The sequence below is a fragment of the Panthera leo genome, chromosome A1, assembly GCF_018350215.1.
Source record: "Panthera leo isolate Ple1 chromosome A1, P.leo_Ple1_pat1.1, whole genome shotgun sequence".
Taxonomy (NCBI): domain Eukaryota; kingdom Metazoa; phylum Chordata; class Mammalia; order Carnivora; family Felidae; genus Panthera; species Panthera leo.
The window spans coordinates 11117711-11139540 of record NC_056679.1 but is presented as its reverse complement, the minus strand read 5'-3'; the positions used below and the strand labels follow the sequence as shown (position 1 = coordinate 11139540).

General features: G+C 39.3%; 1 protein-coding gene across 9 annotated transcripts in view; it reads right to left on the bottom strand.

The window, feature by feature from the left end:
• Nucleotides 1-21830, bottom strand: part of FRY (FRY microtubule binding protein) — a 340234-nt gene that overhangs the window by 217802 nt on the left and 100602 nt on the right. The window contains exon 1 of one of the 9 annotated variants that reach the window (XM_042948117.1): nt 11312-16995. The exons of the other annotated variants lie outside the window; for them this stretch is intronic. Coding sequence (XP_042804051.1) covers nt 11312-11372 — 61 coding nt within the window. The 5' untranslated portion in view covers nt 11373-16995. Of the gene's footprint in view, nt 1-11311; nt 16996-21830 lie in introns of those variants that run through there. 9 annotated transcript variants of the gene reach the window in all.

The window sequence follows — 21830 nt, the reverse complement described above, 5'->3', positions numbered from 1 at the left end:
GGCACTACTCTAAAAAGGCTCTGTAACTGAAAAATGCAGTTGTGTGAAGCCATTTGGCACAAGGCCACAGAATCAGACACTCTGACAAGTGTGGGGGCAGTGACAGATCCATCTAGCATGTTGTCACAACTAATATTCATGATGATGACCTTAAGTCCTATGGAAAAGCTAAAATCAGTTTGATATGTAGTCCTGTATTTGAGAAGGTGGGAAGAAGAGTGATGTCAGTTTCCAAAAGGTAAGCCTAAAAAAAAGGTTTGGGGTATAAAGGGTAAATAACAACCTTAAGAATTTCACTCTGAAGAATTAATCTCTTTCTTCATAGGTCCGATTTTTTTTTTTTTTTTTTTGAGAAAAAGAGAGACAGAGAGACAGAGACAGAGAGAGGGAGAGAGAGAGAGAATCTTAAGTAGGATCCATGCCCAGAGTAAGCCCTACTCGGAGCCCTGATCTCATGACCATGAGATCAGGACCTGAGCCAAAACCAAGAATAGGTCACTCAACTGACTGACCCACCCAGGTGCCCCCATAAGTCTAATTTTTAACTGGAACTTATTTTTTATTGCAACAGACAAACCAGCAATGCAGTAATAGTCACACTTTGGCCCCTCTCTGGCTCTGCCAAAGCAGGCAGTACTGTCTGAATCGACTCTTCCCACCACGGTTGCCACTACTTTCTGTCCAGCCAGGCAAGCAAGTCGGCCGGAGGTCAGGATTCCCTCCCAGACTTCGAGGAGACCGTGCCATCCATGGTTCCTCCATGGTGGGGCCTCTGGAAATAGGGATCCCTGATGATGAAAGGGTCCTGACAGGTCACTGTTATCTTCCCCACCTAAAAAGACACGTTGAAGGAACGATTTCATTTGCTAGATTAAACGCTTTCTCTCATTTAAATTTTCCTGCATGTGATAAATTTTTGAGCTTCCTCTCCATCTGCTTTAACCATCTCTCCTTCTCTTCTTCAGCTCATCTCCCTATTTGCACACATCAGCTCAACGTCCCTAGAAAGTCACTCAGACCTGGGTTCCTGTGGGCGGGGAACGGAGGCACGGGCCACAAGGGCATCACGTTCAGTTATTAACCAGGACCTTCCTTACTGAAACTTTTGGGAATTTGCTTTCTGTTTAGATTTTCTCATTGACATTTTCCTCTTGGATTTGACACGTTCTAATTTTTCTCCATTGCCTTCTTGTATCTTAAACGGGTTTTGCCGATGCCATTATTTTAGCCCAAATTCGGTTTCTGTTTGGGTTTGCAGGATGGCTTCAGGAGCTTCTTCCCCTTGTTCCCTGAGTCTCTATTTCTTCTAGTAAGCAGGGCCCATTCCTTAGTCTGGAAGAAATCTGTTTGAGGCTTTTGTGGCCCATTCATTAGCTCTTTATTAGATCTATTTCTAACTGCAAACGATGATCTCCTGAACGTGACTATTTTTTTCCCCAGTGTCATGGACTAATAACATGATTTTTAGGCTGGCCATTCTTAGCTGGCTAAGGTCTTCAGTAAACTTTCCCTGAATTGCCAACATTTCCAGGAATTATTAACTTCCAAACTGCGACACCAATACAAATACCCCACAACTCATAGTTTGGCTACGTTTTTATTATGTCACTGCAAGGAAAGTTAATGTTATAACGAGTTTCCTCATATGAATGTCCCAGAGGCTGTAAGTGGCCCCACATGTTACAGGACAACAATTGGTTTTCTCAGTCAGATTTTCAGAGAAGTTGATCCCCTCACTTGTTAAGGCTGTCATTCATTCGTTCACTCATTCATTTCGACCAATATTTCTTTAACGAGTACCTGGGTTTCCAGCACTGCTCTAGGCCCTGGGAAGGTAGCAGTCAACAGATAGTTCCCGCCCTCACAGAGTTTACGGTTTGCTGAAGCAGGACCATACAATCCGCAATGTTTTGTACACACACACGCACATATACACCGCGAGTCAAACTGCAAGTCAGATCGCAGTACGTTCAAAAATGAAGGGAAATTAAACACAGTGAGGGAATAGAGGTTCAAATGTTGGGTTTGGAACTGCCGTGGAGAGCAACGAGAACCGTGTGCATTCTTGGTGTCTAAGGAAATCCAAACACACTTGGCTTGGGCAGGATCTGCTTCTCTGACCCATCCCTTTGACCTGCCCATTTTTGCGTCTGTTCTGGTTGGGAATGAGAATTTTAACCAGGCTGTGAAGAGCATGAATCAAAATGCCCATTGGACGTGCAGCCTTTTCACCTCCCCTCACAAAGTATATAACTCAGGAAAGAGGCCCATCCTTGCCGGCTTTTTTCCCCACTTATAAAGACAGACAAGCGCAGAGTTAGTTGTTGACAATATTCAGTGCTTGCTCTGATGTTCCCAGAATGGGAATCAGACTCTGAGAGTTTGAAATAAAGAAGAAATGGTTTCCTTTTCTTTTGAAGTGCCCCTGAGATTATATGGCGGTCACTGTTCAAAGTCGCTACTCCTCTTAGAGATGGAGGTCCGTTTAAACAACTCTACTTCCTACAGATCACTGTAACCTATCTTTGAACACAGGAGTAGATTGATTAGATTTCTTTGTTCACAGTTGGATATATGTTATTCTTTCTGCCAGTTCTCAGCACCTCATTCGTTTTGTGGGTTCTAAGGGCAAATCCTGTCAGTACCCAAGTGCTGGGATCCTTCTTGAAGACTTGATGTTTCCCCCCCAATCCCTCTTTTCCTGTAAGACTTTTTCTGTTTACTGGCATTACAGGAACATTTCATAAAACATAACAAACCCAGAATGACGCAGCTACTGTGAGAACATGTCACACTGTGTATAGAACTATAATAAATTGTCCACTAATGCATTTATAAGGGTGCTTAAGAAATGGTATTTTAAAAGGTACTGCAAATACTCAAAGTGGCCAGAAACTTTAAAAGTCATGCAAAATACATTAGGATAAAAAGAAGAAAAAATCCTGCAAATGTGATAGGAAGAATTATTTTCCTCTGAAGGGTATTCTTAAGAAATGGAAAATGTTGAGATTTAAAGAAACAATTAGTTTGAGCAACAGAAAAACATTTCTTAACAAAGAGATGGATAACTCTTAATTTTATATGTTTCAAAACTGGTCAAGAAGAGAGTACAAGGCAAAAATACTCAAATGCTTTTTGCCTTGGAAGAAAAATATATTCAATGGCATGCTAAGTTCTTCTTAACTAATTTCTGTAAAATTCTGGTAATGTGAAATGTTCCCTGCGTTTTCATTGATGAAATGCATTCTTCCTTTCTCAGGCTACTTCACTCTCTCCATTCTCTAGTCCTCAAATTGTGTGCCTTCGAGTTTCAGGGTCCACAAGATGGCTCTAAGATAGTTACTGTCTCTTTTTTTTATATATATAAATTTTGTTTTTACATTTATTTATTTTTGAGAGACAGAGTGAGACAGAGCGTGAGCGGGGGGAGGAGCAGAGAGAGAAGGAGACACAGAATCCGAAGCAGACTCCTGGCTCTGAGCAAGAGTTCAGCACAGAGCCTGACACGGGGCTCAAACCCACAAACCGTGAGATCATGACCCGAGACGAAGTCGGATGCTCAACCGACTGAGCCACCCAGGTGCCCCATGATAATGTCTTTAATACTCAAAAATAATCTTGGAAGGCCAACCCCTCTCACTTTTACAGCTAAGACCATGTAGGTGAAGAGAGCTTAAGTGTCTTGCCTAAGGTCACAGAGTGGTTGACCCAGGATCTGATCCCATGTATATCTTCTGAGCTTCTTGTATGATCCTGAATTTAAAAACAAACCAGTTGTTTATGAGGAAGACTGAATAAAATAAGTTCCCTTACCCACAGTTTGGCCCTGGTATGAGCCAGTGTGGGGACTTCAGGGGACGAAGAAATAAAATACAGATGTTGTGATTTGGAGAATGTGCCAGCCACAGAGGTGCATCCTGCCAAGTTCTCTGTCCCCTTAAACTCGAATGCGTCTTTTAGCTAGTATAAGGGCTTTGGGAAGGCTAAGAGTATAAAACAGAGCCAAGAATTGAAGACCCATAAAATATACGAAATCTGATTACTGACATACATTAGAAAGATCTAGAGACCATTCCTTCCTAGATATACTGATGATATCAACTTTAACTGGTTGTTATTCTAACAAGGAGCAAGTGAACTTCTGTTCAGTCTGCAACCTCTGCACACCATTTTTGTCTTTGGTCTCCTAGAGACTGGATACCCGGGAGAGAGTGAAGGAGTTCAATAAAGAGAAAGTAGGCATCAAGTCACTGCCCTGTTTTCTTTTCTCTCTTCCTTTGACTTACAGTATTTTATCTTACAGAAATGACAGTAACACTTCAATGATTGCCTTTCTAAATGTCTGTCATCTGCTAAGATGCAATTACATGGACCTTCCCCAATTTTCAAAGTAGGTACTGTCATCAGAGCCTGAACAAATGTCTGCCAAGATCTGTGAGCAAAGGAAGATGAGGTTACATTGACATTTCAAGGTCCTTTCTCACCAAAAGGAGATCGAATAACCTTCTAGAGGCAGGATAATCCTGAATTTCAACTTCCTTCTCAGCAAAACAGACAAACTGCTCTCATTCATGTGCCCTCCACTGACTGGCCTCTCTTCCTTCTCTCCTTTTCTTTTCTTCTCCATTTTCTTCCTCTTCTGGCTTATTTTGTGCAGCACAAATCTCATTAATTTGCAATGCATTAAGTCAAACTTTAGGATAAACTGGACAAGGCTTTGTATTTTGTTTTTAATGGTAACTTTCAAAAGGCTATGCTGATTTACAATGCGAATCGGTGGTGATCAGAATCTCGGCATGTCAGATTTGCCTGGAAGGCTGCACCCCACCTGATTCAGCAGGTCTGGGATGGGGCTCAATAACCTGCATTTCTAACCAGTGATAACCAGTTCTAACTAATCCTAACTGGGCATAACCGGATTATGCCAATGCTGTTGGCCCAGGAGTATAGTTTGATGTCTCTGATATAAATAAATGGGAAAACAAAGAGGACCAATTAATCCAGTTAATAACATTGTTTTTCATTCCATTTGCCTATAGATATGCTTCATTAACTTTAACTAAGTTAATGCTCTGGAGGCAAAACATAGGAAGGACACCAAATGGGGAGTCAAAGGTCCTAGTATGGCTCTATATGAACTTGGGGGATGAACTTGGACCAACTGGGCTTCAGTTTCCTTATCTGTTATTTTTAAAGAATCCAGGCCAGGTTGTCCTTTCTAGCACCAGTATTCATTCTACGACTATATAAAATATATAGTCAAAATTAATAAAACATCACTTATTCAATACTTGCACAGTTCAAAGAATTAACACTTACCCATCAACAGATGAATGGATAAGGAAGATGTGGTATGGATGTATGTGTACATATACCTACGGTGCATGTTTCATGGCATTTGTGACAACATGGATGCACCTGGAGGGTATGATGTTAAGTGAAATAAGTCAGACTGAGAAAGACAAACACTGTATGATTTCACTCACATGTGGGATCTAAAAAAAACAAGCAGAATCAAACCTATTAACACAGAGAACAAACTGATGGTTGACAGAAGGGTACAGGGATGGTCAGAATGGGTAAAGGGGAGCAGGAGGTACAGTCTTCTGGTTATGGAGTGAATACGTCACAGGGATGAAAGGCACAGCATAGGGAATATAGTCAATGGTACTGTAATCGCTTGTATGGTGACAGATGGGAGCTACACTTGTGGTGAGCATAACATATAAGCTTGTTGAATCACTCTTGTACACCTGCAACTGATGTTAACATTGTATGTCAGCTATACTCAAAATTTTTTTTAAAGATTAACATTTGCTTTCCCTTGAATTAATATGAATTAGTGAGATTCTATCATCTATCCTCTCTATGTGGGAAAGTTTTACGAATGATCCTAACCTTTCCCCTTATTCTCTGGCTCCACTCCCTTTCCTGAGACTAGCTAGTGAGACTAGTCCTGACCACTAGCAACTTCCTCTATTACGGGTGGACACACAAGGAAGCCTGTCTTTATTCCTAGTTGTAAACCCAAGACTTGTGTTAACATTAAAAAAGAATTATGTACTGAGAGTCTTTCACAAAACCCTATACTAACTAGGCATTATCTCTTTTCTAGGCCATCGATTAGCCAGACATTATGGAATAGATGGCACTCGACCCAGGTCTTGAAGGATTCTGATAGGTAGAGATGAGAAAGGGGCAACCCAGGCACAGGGAATAGCATGGCAGGTGCACGCGTCTGCTAAGAATCTCTCCTCGTTCCTCGAGGAGGAACCCTCTCACCCTCCTACCACACATCCCTATCTTAGCACACATGTTCAAACTTTCTCTTCACTAAGGGACTGTAAAGTCCTCAAGAACAAGATTACATCTTGTCTTTATTGCATGTATTTAGCACAGTATCTGGCATAACTAATTAAACAACTGTGCTTGCTTAATCTTTGTTGAATGGAACCCATCTGATTCCATAATACAGTCTTCGTGTGAATGAAATAATGGAGCAAGTACATATATATGAAAAACTTAAACTCTCAAGTCCTATAAAAAAATAGAGGTGTTTAGTTCTTATTATTAGAATTAAGGTTTTGAAGGGTAAGCCAATGTGAGTTTAGACTATATTTGGAGGACAATTGGGAGTTAGCAGATTTCTGGGAAGAATGCTGAGCTGATGTTATTGTGCAGGGTGGGCTCAAGAAGGGCCGTTTGAGGGACAACACAAGTTAAAGACCATTGCAGCTACTATGGGAAAAAGAACAAAGATGGAATCTGAAACAGGATAGAAGACAGTGCATCTTACACAAGTGAACCTGAAATCCAGTCCTATCACTATTCCCCAGTAGAGAAAACATGCACTGTAGGTTTCCTGATGCGATGTTACAGTAATTAAGGTGTTTAAGAAGCATTTTTAGAGTATCAACCCTAGAAGCCTTTTCAAAATTCCCTACCAGTGGCAAGATATTGGCTAGAGTTATGACACTCAACCACTGAAAATGGTGTTGGCTGTGTACTCCTGAATGACAAAGGGGCTCTCAGGCTCCTACCACTGGAACAGAAATGATTTTGGCAGTGTGGCAGACAGGGAGTTGTAACTTGCCCTATGTCCATGTTCATCAAGTTTTCAAAACATTGTAGCTAATGTCCATTTACCAAAAAAAACCAAAACCAAAACCAAAACAAAACCAAAAAAAAAAAACAAAACAAAAAACGAAACACCGTGGGGCTATAGGAACAAGTTAAATGTCACCCTAAGGAAGCAAAGCAATAATTCAAAGGTAGGTACATTTTACAAGAAAACTGCACTAATTTCTACAAGTCAATGGAGGAGATAAAAATGGGTAGGATGATTAAAGACTTAGGAGACAGAACAACCAAATGTAATGTGTGGACCTTGTCTGAATCTTGATGAAAGCAAACCAACTGTTAAAAGACATTTTTGAAAATGACAATCAAAGCAACTTGAATGTGGACTAGAGATTAGGTTTACATCAAAGAATGGTGGTCAGTTTGGTTACGTATGAAGTTAGCACTGTGGATAGGTAAGAACGTACCCATATTTTCTAGAATGTACATTGACTGTATGGCATTCAAGGAAATGATACCTATATTTGATTTTAAATGCTTTAACAAAGAGAAAGGAGGTATAACTGAAGCAAATTTGACAAAGCCTTGTTAACTATTGAATGTAAGTGATGGCAATATGTTATATATCGTACTATTCTTTCCCCTTTTGTGTTTGTTTGAAAAATTTCATAATCAAACTTTTTTTTTAAAAGTTAAGCCTCATTTGTAAAAAGTTCCCTATATCTTATAATGGCAATAATGAAGGGATAATAGCATTCCTTCATTATTTCATTGAACTCAACTCAATTAAAAAATACATTGAAAAATCAAACAACACATTTATTCCAGGTTCGATCACATAGGTTTTAATGTTCACTCAGATTTCAGGCCCAACAACATCCTTCCACATTAACTAAATGTGTGGGATGGGTGGTGTGGATCTCAAGGGTGTTTACACTTACAATACATGGCCAGGATGAACGCAGGCAGGATGCCATTTACACAGGCATCCTTTATCATACCTATGTTACAATAATATAGTTTGAGCCTTTTCAGAAATATTTGGGTCTCAAAAGTGTCTGAGTGAGATCAGTTAATCAATTCACTAAATGGCAAAGTTCCGCTGATCCTTGATATGCATAAGTTACACTGCAAAATTCTGTGGGGTGGTGCAGAATTCGAAGATAAATTTAAAAAGACCACCTGAGAGATTCAAAGAATGCAGTGCTTTCAACTATAAGATGCCATGAGGCAGTGTCAGGTTGAAAAGCCAACCGATGAGCACATAAAGGTAGGAGAACATTCGTTAACTTATTTATTTCACTGGTTCATTTAATCAGTCATCAAGTATTTACTGGAGGCTCCGAGCACTGGGTCAGCTGCTGGGGGGAGCTGGTAATATGCAGGGAAGACAGGTATTATGTCCAGAAATATAATTACAAAAATGGGAAGTGCCGTGAAGGTTGTTGTAAGAGAGGAGCAGGGGAGACGTATCCTTGACTGTGGGGTCGGGGCGGGACTCTCTGGGATGGTGGCCTTAAAGATGAGACCTAGAAATAACTGACGATAGATACAGTCAAAGAAGGCATCGAGGCTGAAGAGAATGGGGGCAATGGGATTGTAGGAATTCACGTAGGTGGGGGAAAAGGGCACTTGATGGTGTCTCACTTCCTTCTGGTTTTATTAGAGGCTGTTCTGGCCAGCCACTTGATGGCACCTCCCTCTAGCCCTTTACCCAGCTCTGCTCTCCTGCAGGGCACTGACCTCCTGATGATATATGATGACACATTATACACTTGTTTTCTACCTGTCTCCCCTACTCCACTTAAGTGCAACAAGGGCAAGGTATTTGTTCTATTCCTTTTGTAACCTCACCTTCTAGCTTAATACCCAGTGCTCAATAAATATTTGTTGCATTAAGGAGTAAGAAAGCATTAAGATATACAAGGTCCTGAATACCCAGCTTAGAAACCCAACATTCAACCCGAGACTCACATTAAGTCTATTGAAAGAGCTATTTCTGCAACCAAGCAAGATGCTGACAAATAAAGCACCAATCTGCCCAGGAGTAGAATATAGTATCACGGATGACAGCCTGTCATTTCCGTAGAGAACTTGACTATTGGTGTACTGAGAATGCCTGGCTTATGGAATCTTTAGAGAGGGTCGTCAAAGTACAGGTTGTGACCCACTACTCGATCATGAAACCTATTTCCTGGGTGCCAACCAGGGTGATTTCAATGAAATAGAATAGAAAACTCTACAAGAGAAAATAGCGGGTGATGGCACCCTGCAGAGTGAGGTTACGTAAGCACTATTTCACAAAACTTGTGTTTTCAGTCTCTGTCTGCGTCTACAGATACGTACGGTGTGTGTGTGTTCTGAGTCATAATAGAAAATGTGTTTGTTTGTTTGTTTGTTTTTCTGTGGGTCCTGCTCAAAAAGGCACTAGGTACAATATACGTTTTAATATGCAATCTATTGTAAAATATATACATATGCATACGTATACAATAATATGCATATACATATGTATGATATAGAGGTCACGTATATGCATTATATAATACATATGATTAACACAAGACACATTTCCAACATCTACAGTGAAGGAAGAACACCCAGGGCGGGATACACAGTAGAAGCTCAGTCAGCAATTGTCAAAAAATTAACTGAATAGGTGAAATTCTTTGTAGTCTAGTTAGTTTTTTATTTTGTCAACAGCAAAACATTTATTAAACTCCTGCTTCATGTGCACTTATTTATTGAGATGCCGGCTCATTAAATTAAAAAAAAGATTCTAGGTTTCATTAGATTCTTAAATAGCTACGGACATGTACAATGACTACGTAAAATTCTCTTGATATGTGCCTACCAGAAGTTCATAATCTAAGACGGTGATAAATCTGTGAATTCACAGAAATATTTGTTGGTAACGATCCCTTGTATAAGTTAAGTTATATTATTTATTGGGAGTAAGAAAGGCAGTGAGTAAAAAAGGACTTAAGATGGCTGCCAGATCATGGGAGTGGTCCATTCAGTGGAAACACAGTGAGAGTCAGTTACATTTACAAGAGACATCAAACAAAAACAATACTGAGTAGTTCGCGTGAGTCCTATTATGATATAGCATTTTTCCAAATATATGAAACTGTAAGTTTTATCATTTAACTTGTATGCTTGTTATACATCAAAAAAAAAAAAAAAAAAAAAATCTCTTGAGAGGGGAAAAACAAAGTTCCCTAATACACAGTCAGCTTTTATAAACTACAAAGTAAGGAGTAAATTAATGACTATTAGAGACTTAATTCCTACAAACAGAATTGTATCATATGTAAATATCTAATAGTTTCACTAAAGATAGTGCAAAAGAATAATTAACAAGTAATTAAATCTCCCAAATCATTAATAAACAAAATGTTTCTCCTTTGTTAGAGCAATATGTTGTGTCCTTACTATCTACAAATTTACTTTTCCTACCTTCATTAAATCGGAAGTTAAACGGTCGATATCTAAGATGCATGTAATGAACCCTGTGTCATGGAATTTCCTCTCATTAATTTTTCTGAACTCTTGTACAATATTTCTTACAAGGTTATGCTAGAACTAATGTAACCAGGCTATTACTCTGATAAAGGAAAAGCACAGGCATGCAATTTGGACCCATTTAATGTTGGTTTACCCATCCTATCCTGTTTTTTAATTCATACACAATAAAAGAAAACATTTTATTTGTTTTCTTGTTGGAGAAGGCTAAGCCAAAAACAAAGGAAAAACTGCTTCAGGTTTATTTCAATGCTTTAAACAAAATAATTGAGTATTTACAACATTAATATTTAGAAGAAATCAAGCCTAATCCTGCCTCCGTTGTAATATAAGATGCAACGGTATTAACTATCTTCCAAATACTAAGCTATTTTTCAGATTGCAATTTTGCAGCACAGATAATCGTACCAAATCTTTTAGTGAAACTTCAGGGCACAGGAAAATTCCATTACGTCACAGCTTGTTGTTCCATAGACTTATATACAAAAAATCACCTCTGAAATACTGCAATCCCAAACAGAAACTTAAAAAGCATTATTCCTGCCTCAGAACAGTGACATCATAAGTAAATCTCCACATGTAGATGCAACTGCCCACCCCCCCACTCCGCCCCATCCATTGAAACCTTTAGGAGAATCTTCCCTACATTCAGCACTTAACTGAACAACGATCCACGCCATACATGCTAACAGCCTTTCATACCTACCGAGCCCTTTTATGAAGCTGATCACACAGGATCGTCTCCAACAAGCTGTTGTAATCTCCATGAGCCTGAAAAGGAACCCAAACGAACAGTCTGGAACTGCTACACAGACTATGTTCCAAAGCAAAAAAACATAATGACGGACTCCATGGTCCGGTTGCTCACTGGCACCATAAGTGTCTCAGCGGCAAGGTAGGGCTCTCTTATTTTTGGCCCAAGGTGTATTTTTAGTCAGGTGCTAAAGACCTACAGTAGAAGACAAACTAAAACAGGCCTTCCGTCCAGGGCAGACTCTTCATACCAATGGGACAATTTTTAGCTGCACAGTACGACAGTGACCTACAACTCACAGAGTGCGCGTATGTCTATATTTATCCACGAGAACATACTATGCTGACAGATTAGTAAAGCCGCTCAGGGCACTCCAGGAACATGAGCCCGACCCACATGGCTCGTCATAAACAGTCCATGCCTACCGAACACATGCGTTACCCACAGATCTAACCCACCGGTGCTGTTGTGTTCCTGTGACTGAAGAAACGTAAGAGCAAAGATAACACGGGGTGGGCGATAAACTGTTGCTTTGGGAACTGGGAGCTCTTGGCCACAAGTACAAACAGCTTTAAACAGCTTAAATTCCTACAGACAAAACCAATAGCAGAGAATCCCTATTTGAAGCCAAGAGTCAGTGAGAAACCATACACCCTTAAGGAAAAATGAAACGCTGAACATCTGTTGATGCAACTAGTAAAGAAAAGTGATTGGGTTGAAATCTATAGTCATATTATTTGAAAGCACAGCTTAAATCAGCTTGTTAAAAACTTAATTTATAAGACCAAGAAGAAGCCAATATTGGTGAACATTAGGTATTTCACCTCCAAAAGAAAACAGATTGAGACCAGTGAAGAGACCGAGAAGGAAAATGTAGTTACTGGAAAACAAAAGTGTAACTAATTGATCTTTCAATGGGCATTATTTCCGACAGAAGACTTTAATGAGGGTCAGTGAAAATCTATTTCTTCACTAACATAGCCGCAAAGAGCACGAAACCCAAGTCGTTTTCTATTCTTGATTTACTCAGGGTCACTGAAGGTTTTCTTTAGCAATATAGATTGGAATTACAAAACAGCACGGTATGGGGAATTGATTGATGAACTGAAGCGTTTCACAGGAAGGGGGAAAAAAAGTCCAGATTACCCAAAGGAACACTTCAAGTGATTCAGGCAAGCGAAATGTGAGCAAAGATGCCCCACGGTACCACTGAGTCTTACATATTCAGGGTTTATAACCTTTTTTAAGGAGTGGACTAATGTGCACGTGTGGCATTCGGTTTATTTTTTACTAAAAAGGGGTCCAAACAATTATAATATGAGAGTGTGCCTATGGAGGTATCTGTGTTTGAGTAACAAGGATTCTTTTTCAACTCTCTTCTTTCCACATCTAAATTGGAATCAAGACTTGACTGAAAATTTGCACTTTGTCAGCTTAGAATCTCTGGTGCTATTATTAGACCAGCCTTTCAAATGATGTGACTGTCATTCAATTAAAAGAACATGACTCAAAACAGCCTGATAGAAATATGAAAAGCAGTATTTGTTATCTTATTTTTCACTCTTTACAGATACCCTTTACCAAACAACATTTAAGGGAAGTGAAAAAAACCAGACAAACAAAAAATGAAAAAAACCAAAAAGGCAGGAAAGAGAACATTAATGGGGTACTGAACTGGATTCAGGTACTCCACTGGGCACTTTTCACATAACATTTCATTTGGCCCTCACAGCAACTTTATAAGGTCGGCATTCACACCTCTGGTTCAGTGTCCATGGAAAGGAATAAAAATAAGAATGTCCAAGGTCATTCAGAGGCAGCTTTGTCGGACTCCCAGGGTCACTGCGTTTATTAATTTTTATTCCAGTACTTTCCTTAACACGAACTGAAACTTCTAAGCAGTGGTTGCCTTAGCGTATTTGCCTTTGTATACATTGAAGAACAACCCTCAGATAATCCACTTATTTTTTTTTTTTTTTTTTACCCAGAAATTTCACCTATTCAAGACCCAGCTGAATTCCAGAGATTACAGTCTTATTCAATGCCCTCCACAGTCTATTCATCCTTCTGTGGTAGCCAGGCACTTACTGGTTTGGGGGAGCATCCAAAGGGCATGAACCACATTGTTCTCATCTTTGGGTCCCTAGGACCTAGTAAAAGTTGAATTAATGAATAATCAAAGGTGTCTTTATAGTCAAAACAGATGGCACGAAGTCCTTCTATTAAAGCTCAGAGTCTTTGATACTGAGTTTCCACCTCACCCCATCCATCTCCACACAGAATTTATGTCTCCTATGGTGGACACTATTCTAACACCCTAATTTCAATTTACGTTAGATTTCTGTTAGATTAAAAGCAACAAATCATAGATGGGTGAAGGCTCTTAAAATCAGGCATGCTGACAGCTGAGTAAATGACAGTTGTCAGCTGATGGCTGATAGAAAAAGCAGAACCAACAAAAAGCAGACATAAAACTTTTGAAGGGTAAGAACCTACAGATAATTTAGTATCAAGAGTTGACCCTTAACATTTTAAGAGCTCCAAAGGTAACCATATATTATAGAGTCTTTAATAATTCATACATGTGCTGATGATCTAAATTATGATAGCGCCCCATAGTCACAGATATAATATAGAAAATAAGGTAATTAATGGAAGGAATCCTATTCAAAATGATTGAGCTAAAATGTTTTGACACTTCAAGGGTTAAACTTCACAACTGGGAGAAGTTTGCTCAGAGCTCATTTGTTCTCTGATGATGCTAAATAAATGTCATGCATTTTAAACTACATTAATATAATCTAAATTTAATAAATAAACTGGATTACGGGCATGTTTAATTGATAGTTCCATAATAACCCTCAAATCTAAATTAAATTATTACTTTAACAGTTCATCTAATGTTCATAAAAATTTCCTTTCTGTTTCTGGGTGGCCTGGTGGCATGACCGCAAATATTTTTAAGAGCGAATGGAAGTCCAAACCCAATACATCTACCTTTACAAGCTTAGAAGTGGCAGGCAAGCTCCTGGGTGTCTTTAGTTAACCTCACTGCTTCAGGAAAGATTGTTCTTGGGCTACTGGCTGACTGATAGCTACTTTATTAGCATGAAGGTTAGATCATATAACCATTCTCATTCAATGTAGCTTACCAGTCTATTCACCTTCCTTAAGGTCAATGTCAACCCATACTACTTGTTTATGGGAGGAAGCAATAAATATCCTTCAGACACCAACCAAGAAATTTTTTCCAGTTTGAAGAAAAAAGCCAGCATTTAAAATCATATTTAACACTACCTATATCATTCAAAACCCTAAAGTGATAAGAAACTTAAGTTGATGAGGATTCTTGTTTTGTTTTGTTTTTTTTTAATCATTGGTCTTATAAATCCAATATTTCTCACTGAGGCTTTAGAACTAGTTTGTGATACAGTTAATGAAACATTTCACTAATAAAGTAGTTACACTTTATATGCATAACAACGTATCTATTAGTTCTGGAAATTTCTGGACATTTAGTAAATACAAGTACTAAAGTATGATCATGAAATACGGCATGAAATACAGTTAACAATAGATGCCAGTGTCACAAAGATGATATCTTTTCACTACTTTTCCGCGATATAACATAGTACAGAACATATCCATTCATCTGCATTAATAAATCTTTCAGAGACAAAGAACCTCTGAGGCTGTCTTAAGGTAGGAATGAAGTAAAACATAGGAATTAAGTACAACATAAGCAAACCTCACCTTCAGCCTTGCCTCTTCCCTGTAGGAACCATAATAACATCGGAGAACCCCTAGAAGACAATGTGTCATTGTGCTTGGAAGCAGTGTCTATCAAAGAGGCTTCGAGTTGTGGGTAGCTTTTGCCAAGCGTGTCGTTGCCTCAAGACATATGTGGCAAACAAACGGACCTGAAAATGTTTACCAGGAAGACCTCTAGGAAAATACTGGCTTGTCTTGGCACAGGCCGCCTCTGCAACCAAGCCACTGTTAAAAAGCAGTGATCCACCAATAGGCGTGCGACGCTTGTTGGGCACAGATTGTCTGAACCTACGTCGAGGCTCTCTTTAAGCCTCCAGGTATCACCCGTTCTCTTATAAATTACCGGTGGACTTAAACCCAGCCTTGGGGAGGAGAATCAGAAGGGATTCCATGTGAATGGGAAGTGAAAGGACTTCCATGTTACGTGTTCTTGAATACTCTAAATGCTTTTTCTCCAAAAAGTTTCTCCCATGACTTCCATTAATCAGTTTACAAACATTCCCCTGTTCTATAATCATAATCCCTAACTGGATCTTTTCCCTGCCTACAGTCTTTAAATTATACTATTTTGGACAACTGTTGTATTGATCTTGTTTCTTGAATTTAACTCATTTATTTGGGGCGGGAGGATGGGCCTGACAAAAGCCCAGAAATTACCCAAAGCTGGAGAGCTTTATAAAAGGTACAGATTCCAGGGCCTCATAAAGACCTATAGAATCTCAGGTTCTGGTGAGGCTAGAGTCTGTCCTTTTTAAAGGCTCCATAAGTGATTCTGACGCGCAGCCAGGTTTGAAAGCTACTGATGGCCTCTGGGAACATATAATAATAAATGATAATTGAGGATCTTGTAACTGTCTCCCTAGACAGAGGAATGCAGGGGCAAGTTTAAAATAGTTACTGTCTGAACAGAGCCATCAAGCTGCTAACCTCAAACCTACAACTTCCAACATAATGAAGCATCAGGAAGTAAGCCTAAAAATCTTCGGGTTTGCTTATTCTGTTTTTATTTTGTTACTTACCTTAAAACAGCCTCACAGCTTCCTTTTCTCTGCCCCAAATAGATATCAATCCAAACTCCAAGTAGTTTATACACGGACTAACACAAGTTCTCGCTCCAGGTCTGACTTTTATTTGCACACAATTCAAGTAGACTTATTTAATTTTTAAACCCTCAGCAAATGGGATGCACTAAATCAAAAGGCAAGATGTAACAAATGATCACCGGATGGATGCAAGATTTCTTAAAAGCACTCGCACAATTAATGACAAGGCCAACAAAGGCAGGGCAATGCCATGCACTTTAGAGTAAACCTCCTGGAGTCCATTAATTGTCCATAAAGACATTTCTGAATAGTGTCCCACAAAAAAAAAAAAAACCATGGGGAGTGGCATGTGTGCTAAGGGACATGGTGTCAACAAAGGGCGAAAACTTCTGAAGGATTTTCATATTTTCATCCCAAACATCTAAATACTTAATAAAATGAACCTGACTGTGGGAACTCAGTTCTGATAGACTCATTCACTGAAGGTCAGGCAAGCATAGCCAGAATGAGAGTAAATACTTGCACCGAAGAGAACATCCTTTGAACCAAAATTCCTGAATTTGAAGTTTTGACTTAAGGCATGAACCTTTCCTATAAAGTATATAAACTCTAGTGACATGGTTAATGCCAGGAGCTCAGGAGATAAGCTCAGAGCCTTTTTGGCCACTCAGTAAGAAAGTGTATAGAATTCAACAGTGTCCGATGGCTCCTCAAAAAGTTAAAAATAGAACTACCTTCTGATCCAGCAATTGTACCACTAGGTATATACTGAAAAGATATAAACATACAGATTCGAAGGGGTACATGCACCCCAAAGTTTATAGCAGCATTATCAGCAATAGCCAAACTATGGAAAGAGCCCAAGTGTCCATTGACTGATGAACAGATAAATAAGACGTGGTGTGTGTGCGTGTGTGTGTGTGTATCTATCTATCTATATATATATACACACACCATATACAATATTCCATTGTATATACAGCCATCAACAAAAATGAAATTTTGCCATTTGCAATGACGTGGATGGAGCTAGAGTGCATTATGCTAAGCAAAATAAGTCAATCAGAGAAAGACAAATACCATATGATTTCACTCACGTGTGGAATTTAACAAAACAGATGAACACATGGGAAGGGGGAGAGAAGAGAGAGGGTAACAAACAATAAGAGACTCTTAATGATAGAGAACCAACAGGGTGGATGGAGGGCGGTGTGGGAGGGATGGGCTAAATGGGTGATGGGCACTAAGGAGGGCACTTGCTGGGAGGAGCACTGGGTGTTACATGTAAGTGATGAATCACTGAATTTTAGTCTTGAAACCAATACTGCAGTAGGTTAACTAACTAGAATTTAAATTAAAAAAAAGTATCTTTCGGCTAAAAAAAAAACCCCAAAAGACTAACAGTGTCTAAGAACAGGCTACACTGAATGTTAGGGACCCATGCAGCTAAATATCCCATGTCCATTTCCATTCAATGAATCATCTATACTGGTTTTATTTAGAGGCAAAGAAAAATTTCTAGAAGAGAAATTTATACATAGCAATGTATGTAGTAAGAGTACCACTCTTCTGGAGGCTATAATTGTTTTTCTGCCAAGTGTAATTTTGCCTTTACAAGTGCAGCAAAGGAGTGGGGAGAAGGCACGAAGCTTTTTACTACTAAGGAATCCTCGTCCCCCACCGCTTTCGTCTTCATAACCTTGCTCTGCCAAAGGAGTCTTTTAGGCAACTCAGTCTGCAACACGTTCTCCTTGTATTTGGGGTTATTAATATGTCTGAGAACCCAAAAACATGGCCCAACAAAGGGTCCTCCTTCAGGTAAGACATTGTGTCCGAGGCAGTGCCTCAGGAACACACCTGCACCTAAAGGAAGCAAAATACAGATTCCATATGGCAGCATGGATCCATACGACCGTGTGTAAGGGCTGTTTCTGCCACACAACTAGCCGCGAGACCTTGGGTAAGTCACGCAGCCCGAGACCCAGATATTCATATGATAAATTCAGACTTATACTATGGAAAACCAACAATTCTTCTGCAGCATTTTAGAACTAAACATCCTTGAGGCTAATCTACGGAGTTTCATTCAAAGGAGATCTCATAAATCTAGCAGGCAGAATGAGAAGCTGGGTGTCAGACGTCAGCGCTAAGCACAGTCAGTATAAGGCAACTCCCAAAATGAGTACAAGTTTGGAAGGTCTTTATTTTAATATTATGAAATGATGAAATGCCTAAAAGACCAAGATCTTACTGAAAAACAATTCAAGACAGTTTTACCTGTGCTGTTTCATACAAGCCACATAGAGCAATAAAGCACTTGAAGTGTGGCCAGAGCATATGAGTTACTGAATTTTATAAAATGTAAAACGTGAGGCTTGATTCAGTTATTGAAAAAAATTTAGGTATGTTTGTAAGAATTGCATATGGGAGACTGTATTTAAGCATAAGTTTTATGAAATCGAAATAAATATTTTGACCAATTTGATGTCCAAACTCAGATGTGCTGGTCGTGTAAAATACTTATTAATAATCTCATGCTGATTACATATTGGAATGATATTTTTGATATATTGATTTAGGCAAAATATTTATCAAAATTAATTTCAGATGTTTTAAGGCTCGGTTTAATGTGGCCATTAAAAAACTTAAAATTGCCTGTGTCTTGCATTATGTTTCTATTATACATGCTGTTCTCAAGACCAATTATTGCTTTATAAGACAGATATATGGGAAACAATTTTTGTCAATGACCATGGAAAGCCATTAAGAAAAGCCACAGTGTTGCATATTCATGAGTTAGTAAATGCCAGGAGTCAGATATATTCACAAATAAATGGTAAAAATATTGATTTAATAAGCCAACATGTATTAATCACTTTAAAAAGTATCAGGTTGGGAGGGACTGAGAGGTGATTACCTTTATCCCCACTTGACAGCTGAGAAAATTAACTTGTCTAAGATCGCACACCCAATAAATGCCAGAGCAAAGGACTCAAATACAGCTTTTCTGGCCCAGAATCTTGTGCTCTTTCTAATATACCAGATTGCTTCCTAGAAGTTGAGAAGCAAAAACACCATAAAGGATCTCTCTGGTATTAAATGCTTCCACATGGCGCCCGAATCCATATAAAACCAAAATATAAAACTGGGGAACAGATTTTTAAACATCTTAATAATCCTTTAGCACAATTTCCATCCACATTACAATTAATCCCACACCGATTTGTAATAGCTCCTGTATTGCCATCATCATTCTTACTAAATATCTCATGGATTTCCACCTTGCCTGCCTCCTTGGGGTAAATACCTCACACTTCTTTGCAGTTCACCCAGGCTTCTACTGCATTGTTTTTCATACAGTGGGTTCTTAATGATTTAATTTTTAATTATTTTTAAAAAGTTTTTAAAGTTTATTTATTTATTCTGAGGGGTGGGGAACTGGGAGGGAGAGGGAGAGGTGGGGGAGAGAGAGAAAGAGAGAGAGAGAGAACGCATCCCAAGCAGGTTCTGCACTGTTAGTAAAGCCTGAAGTGGGGCTCGATCCCATCAACCGTGAGATCATGACCTGAGCTGAAATCAAGAGCTGGACGCTTAACTGACTGAGCCACCCAGGTACCCCAAATCTTTAATTTTTCAAAACCACATCTCTGTGGGAAGGAAACCTGGTGATATCGTAGGAAAGACTGTGACTTCCTAATACAGACTCCCATTAGCCAAACAAGGGCACCGCTATTTTGATTTATAGAATCATTCCATCATGTGCATGTAGTTTAGGATCTTGGAGTCAATATCCACCTGAAAATTCAGCAGGAATTCAAGTGCTGGGGAAAATGGGCTCAATATTTAAATAGAAAGCGAAACCGGCAAGTGTGCGTGTGAGTTTTTAGTGAGCTGCTTTTTTATTCCAACAGGCAGTTCTGGAATCCCCTTCCATCTGCTCTGGCCAGCCATCAAGTCCTCTTTTCCTTTGCTTCTTCCACTTTGAACTACACACTCTTTCACCTGACATTCCTTTTCTTCTCAATCCTACTGACCCATCTTCTCTTTCAAAGACCTTTTAAAAATTCCACCTGCGCCGCAAAACCTCCCTTAACCAAATAAGAGGGAAACAGTTACTTTCCTCACCCAATTGCATGCTGGGATACAGTAACTTTAAGCTCCCAAATTGGAAGGGGATGGAAATATTTAAATACGTAACTATATGAATGGAGTTTTATTACTGCATAACCTCTTGGCTTGAATTATTATCTCTGTTCTCGACTATATTCAAGTAGGTTCTTCTACTTTGAATAATCTTCATTATTAAGGAGACTTTGTGGAATTTGTTGACATGCTGACCTGTCTTCCTGAAATACTGTGTGGTGAATATATAATTATAAATTAGTTTTAAGTTCATTATTTTGCAATATTCAGAAAATTGAGAGTACACACGACAGTATAGGTTTTTTTAAAATTTTTATGTATTTTGATAGAGAGAGAGAGGGAGTGTGTGTGTAAGCATGAGTGGGGGAGGGGCAGAGAGAGAGAGACAGAGAGAGAGAGAGAGAGAGAGAGAGAGAGAGAGAGAGAGAATCCCAAGCAGGCTCTATGCTGTCAGCACAGAGCCCAATGCGGGGCTCCATCTCATGAAACATGAGATCATGACCTGAGATGAGATCAAGAGTCAGATGCTTAACTCACTGAGCCACCCAGGCGCCCCCAGTATAGGTTTTTTTAATCGAGTTAGGTGCATGTCTGCATTACTTTCTTAAGTGATGACATATCACATGCCATTATTTACTGTTACCAGAGCACTCTACGGCACTCTGAAATAGTTACTGTCATGCCCTGGCAGCCCATAAAAGTTATTGCAACTTCCAGAAGTTTCATCATATAAGGGCAGGGAGGGAGGCGTTGGGACAATCTCATTCAACTAGCTTAATGGGATGGAGTTCGAGTTGGCATAAAAACACAGAAAACTATGTCATCATCAACTTGCCTATGACTGGGAGAAACTTCCTCCTAGAAGGATTTATACAAGTATACATGGCCTCAGAAGGCACACTACTCTCCCTAGAGAGTCAAAGAAAGTCAAACAATTGATAATTCTTGTCTGCTATGGCAGGAGCAAACCGTGTATGGCTAGGAATACAATCAAAAGCAGCCAACAGAGATCAAGTACAAGCACAAGTACAATGCAAGATCAAGTACAATGCAGTACAAGCTGCATTAGAAAACTTAAATGAACTGACACTCCAACACCCCCCCCCCATCGCCCCCCAGTATTCCGGTGGGCCATGTGGCATTCCTTATACGCTGATTTGTACATTCAAGTGATTCAAGGTCATTTGGCCATCTAAATGGTATAGTTTATTAAAAAACAAAACAAAACCAAGCCTGTCAATCTGTAACCTGGGAATAACCATGAAATTCAACAGAGGCTCTGCAAAGTAGCTGTGCAACACCTCTGTGTTACCTTGGCGCAGTAAATCACATGAGTATTGTCAAGAGATAACGCGACCGTCCCCTTTTGTCCTCAACACAAATATTCTATTTAAAGAGCACAGTTCCTATTCAACACATAATTTCAAAACACTGTTCCTCAGGTAATTGCTTCTGTATCTTTCTCTTTGAGCAGCTTGCATGAGCTACGTAATCATACGTGTTTTTATCATACA